Source organism: Priapulus caudatus, unplaced genomic scaffold (genome assembly GCF_000485595.1).
Source record: "Priapulus caudatus unplaced genomic scaffold, Priapulus_caudatus-5.0.1 Scaffold166, whole genome shotgun sequence".
Classification (NCBI taxonomy): Eukaryota; Metazoa; Priapulida; class Priapulimorpha; order Priapulimorphida; family Priapulidae; genus Priapulus; species Priapulus caudatus.
This window is the reverse complement of record NW_014577227.1, coordinates 247,451-252,176: the sequence shown is the minus strand read 5'-3', so window position 1 is coordinate 252,176 and position 4,726 is coordinate 247,451. Positions and strand designations below refer to the sequence as shown.

Sequence of the window (4,726 nt, the reverse complement as noted above, 5' to 3'; positions counted from 1 at the left end):
GTGCGTGCGTGCGTGCGTGCGTGCGTGCGTGCGTGCGTGCATTATCATGCGTATGTACGTACACTGCTGTAGATGTTGCGTTTGTAGCTCGTCTCGTTGCTCATGTGTGTCTCCAGGTTCCAGAATCGCACCGTGTCGTCGCTGGAGCAGGTCGCGAACGTGCCGGGAGGCAGCATGCTCTTACTCCCCGCGCCGGGATACGTCTGCCAAAGCAACACACAAGTTACAATACATTACAGTACAGTACATTACATTGGAGCAAGAGATGTTGTGTCGGCATTGCAGGAAGCCAGTTTATTATGGACTCCCCGTGCTAGGATACGTCTGCAGAAACAAGACATGGCGGTCATCCACACGAGTACAAGAGAACTACCGCTGGCATTGCAAGGAAGACGATCTATAATAGACTCAGATCGGGGTACGTCTGCCAAGGCAGGCAACACACGACAGTCATCCACACAGGTACACACAAACAAAAGAAGTACCGTCGGCACTGCAAAGAAGCCGGTCTATTACGGACTTGGTTACGCTCGAGGGACAGCGACGAAGAATGACTCACGGACGGTGAGATTTCGGCACGAGGTTTTTCTAGACAGATTTTCCAAAAGCAATGAGATTTTCAGAGGCGACTAGGTTTTCTACGTGTAGCACAACTGTGAAGGACTGCATAGGGTCTAGAGTCGACTGTCTTATGACCGCGTACGTGCGTGCGTGCGTCGTAAGGCTTACCTCGACTCCCCATATGCAGCCGCTGTGGTACAGGGCCGACCACACTTTGCCAACCTTTTTGACATTGGTGACGTCCCACACATAGGCGCTGTGATCAGCATACATGCACGTCACCTGCAGATGAAACACAAGATCACCGGCTGTCTCCGAATCCAGTCTCCTGCGTTTCGCCCATTTTTTTCAACACGGAGAACATTCGTTTTCCCTTTTTTCGACCGAATTTAAGTGAAGGAATGCCAGATCGTGAAATGAAATTGAAAAAGGTAATCTTAATTACTAATTAACTTGACTAAACTTAACTCATCATCTCATTCTTCTAAAGTGATATATAAGTGAGAACTCTTTAGGTACCTTTCTACGCATAAGGGTACAGCACTGACCACCCCACTGACTGCAGTGACCCATCTTATAGTCTGCCATGTCCAAACCCAAATGCATTTAGTTGTTATAAAGCCGAATGCTCACCAGGTTAAGTCTAGAATTGAAGGAAACGGCGATCGTGTCTGGATATCTCGCCTTTCCTGGCGGGTTCATCATGTGACTGAAATGCAAGAAGAAACACGCCGAATAAATTCCTGGTCGGCACATAGCGCGCAGCGACGGCGGCGGCAGCAACTTAAAAACACCCTGCCCACATAAATCAGGCCATTAAACATGATACCTGCCGAATAAAACTTATAATTGTTTTATGGCTGTGAATTTATATTTGTCTATATGCGTGTCATATGTCATATACTCGTCTTTACATGGAGGACAGGCACAAAAACATGTGCTTATCGGCGCAAGTCGAAGCTTTTTGACAATCATAGAGGAATGTTATATGCAGCTTTGTCATTGCAGCTGCTTACTGTCAGCTACGGCCCTGTGCACACAGCTTACTGTTACACACTGAAGCTTCTGTGAATGCCCACATTCAAAACGGATTTTCTTCGAGAGAGAGCACACTACTCACCTACATGATCTCTCTTCACCCCCCCTCTCTCTCTCAATGTTACTATTTAATTGTATTATTCGGCATAATAGTATTTTCACTTCTAGTTTACTTATTATTCACACAGACTTGCATAAAGTTGAGATAAACATTAAAATCAATGTCGAGACTAACGTTAAGACAAACATTAACACCAAGGTCGATTCCAATTTAACCCCCCCCCCCTCGCGCGGCGACGGCGTTACCTCGGCGACAGTCCGGCGGCGACGTCGACGCCTAGGTAGTGTGGCCGGGGCAGCGTGGCGATGAAGTGCAGTGTGAAGGGACTGAACACGCGCACGATGCCGTCCGAGCAGCCGCAGAATATGTAGTCGGAGCCGACGCTGAGGCAGTGCGCCGACGGCGTCTGCAAGCAAAGAACGGTGACGTCATTGCAATGCGCGCTCACAAAGCGGCGACGTCGTCGGATTGCGATCACGAAGCGGTGACGTCGTCAATTTCGCGATCACGTTGACCAGACACCAGCCCTCGACTATTCCGCCCCGAATCTTTGACATTGGCACAACCTCACCCTGACCTTGACCCCTTCCGCTCACCCATCGCCGGACACTGAGATGAGGTTCTTGCAGTCGTTGGTGAAGCGCAGGCCGGTGACCAGCTCAGAGTGACCGTAGGAGACGGCGACACACTCGCCCGACGAGTAGTCGAAGAGACAGATGTTCTTGTCGGAGCAGCTAGTCGCGATGTAGAGACCCGACGGATCCAGACTCAGCTACACGACAACAATGAGAAGCAAGCACGGGTGAGAGGAATAATGCATAGTAGAGGGATGGGAGGGATAGTAGAGGGATGGGCGACAGTAGAGGAATGAGAGGAATAATACATGATAGAAGAATGAGAGAGGAGATGAGGGATAGTAGAGGAATGACAGATAATAGAGTGATGACAGACATTAGAGGAATAAAGGATAATATAAGAATAAAGGATAATAGAGGGATGAGGAATGTGGGAATAAATAACCAAAGATATAACATAGAAATAAAGGACAAAGGGGCATGACCAATGAGCGATAATAAAGGAATAGTAGATAATAGAGAAGTACAGGATGAGAGGATAAAAGGAACGAAATCGCTTCATAACAATCACGACCACTCATTAACGATTATAATCGATCTCGTCGCCCACCCAACGTGCAGTTCACCACAGCCAGCACCGTGGACCAATTTCTATTGGTGCTACCTTCACATTTCTACCCACGTAAAGAACATGAAGTAGGAAGGTAGGGCATAAAAATAAGGTTTTTTGCACCAGCACCGGCATTCTCGATTTCAAATTTGTAAAATGTTGATAAATTATGGCGTGATATCCTTCATGTAAAACAGTATTGTAGGCTATTTGCTCATTAATGCTATAAATAGACATGTAGGTACTCGCTAACACGGCTGAAACCACCGGCTCGGAGGGCCGGCGTTTTGCCAATGTTACTGGCCCTCCAAATAATTTGCTGGCCCATGCTGGTGCTAATTTTACGCTCTGTGAAGGGCAGTAGCGTTCGGAGCACGAGTACCTTGATCAAGGCTCCATCTTCTCCCGTCGAACCCTTGTAGCACTTCCTCTGTTTTCCCGTCGCGATGTCGTACACCCTGCAACAAAACGCAAAACGATGGACTCATAACCTGGTCTCCAGATTTTCTGTTCCACTTCACGTGCCTTGGCGATTCCCGAGCCGCGCCCTGTCACACTACTGTCACCGAGAGAGAATAGGTGACAAGTATCATTAAAGTTCCCCACTGTGTCACAACACGCCCTGACAGTTCCAATACCATTCCCTGTCACACTTCTGTCACCGAGAGAGAAAAGGTGACAAGTGTCAGTAACGTCACCCACTGTGTCACAACGTGCCCTGGAAATTTCCAAGCCGCGACCAGTCGCACTTCTGTCGCCGAGAGCAAACCAGAGAGACGCGTCAAGGTCTTTGACGACTAGTCATGCATCATGCACCTCGGAGCTTACCTGATGTTTCTGTCCTGACACGCGGTGACGATGTGCTTGCTGGTCGGGTCAATGTCAAGGTCGTACATGGTCGTCTTGCCGAAGACGTGGTGGTTCCTAACGAACTGCAGGTCCGGCTGCTGCGAGGAGATGACACGGCGAAACATCAAGCAACCGAATGATAACATTCTGTAGGAATGTGAAGACGCACGCACGCACGCACGCACGCACGCACGCACGCACGCACACACTCAAATACACTCTCTCACACACACATACGCACGCACGCACACACTCAAAAACACTCTCTCTCCCACACATACGCACACATGCACGCATGCACTCAAACACACCCTCTCTCACACACATACGCACGCACGCACGCACACACTCAAACACACTCTCTCTCACACACACACGCACACACACACACTCACACACACGCTCTATCTCTCTTTCCCACACACACACACACACGCACACTCGTACGCACGCACTCACGTATACACACACTCACTACTCACGTAAGGAAATACCAATGAGACAATCATGCATGCATGCAGGCAGACAGACAGACACTGATAGGCAGTGACAAGTGCACACGCATATCCGCCCGCCTGCTCACACCCTCCCACCCCCACACACGCACACACGCACATACGCACACTCACACACACACGCTCTCTCTCTTTCTGTTTCCCACACACACACTCAAACACACTCTCTCCCACACACACGCCCCTCCTCAGACACACACACACGCCCCCTCCCCTCCCCCTCCCACCGACACTCACGTAGTGCGCCGTGCGGAATATGATCGACTTGTCGGCGGAGCAGCTGAACATCTTCAGCTCGCTCTGCGGCGCCTGCGTGAAGCGCACGGCCGTGATGGACGCTGAGTGGTCGTCGAGCGTCTGCTGGAACGCGTAGTCCTCGTCCATGTCGAACACGTGTATGAGACGGTCCCTGCTCGCAGACGCAAGCAACCGGTCACCTATACAACACAGCAACGCGTCAATGTACTGTGTGAGGGAGCGGAAGGGAGGGGAGGACAGTGGAGGGGGAGGTGAGGGA

The 4,726-nt window shown here is 50.1% G+C and overlaps 1 protein-coding gene across 1 annotated transcript in view; it reads right to left on the bottom strand.

The window, feature by feature from the left end:
* LOC106806518 (mitogen-activated protein kinase-binding protein 1-like) overlaps positions 1–4,726 on the bottom strand; it is a gene marked incomplete in the record, with an annotated part of 88,752 nt that overhangs the window by 14,573 nt on the left and 69,453 nt on the right. The window contains 4 exon segments of the mRNA XM_014808487.1: positions 2,257–2,432; positions 3,228–3,303; positions 3,674–3,792; positions 4,447–4,646. Coding sequence (XP_014663973.1) covers positions 2,257–2,432; positions 3,228–3,303; positions 3,674–3,792; positions 4,447–4,646 — 571 coding nt within the window.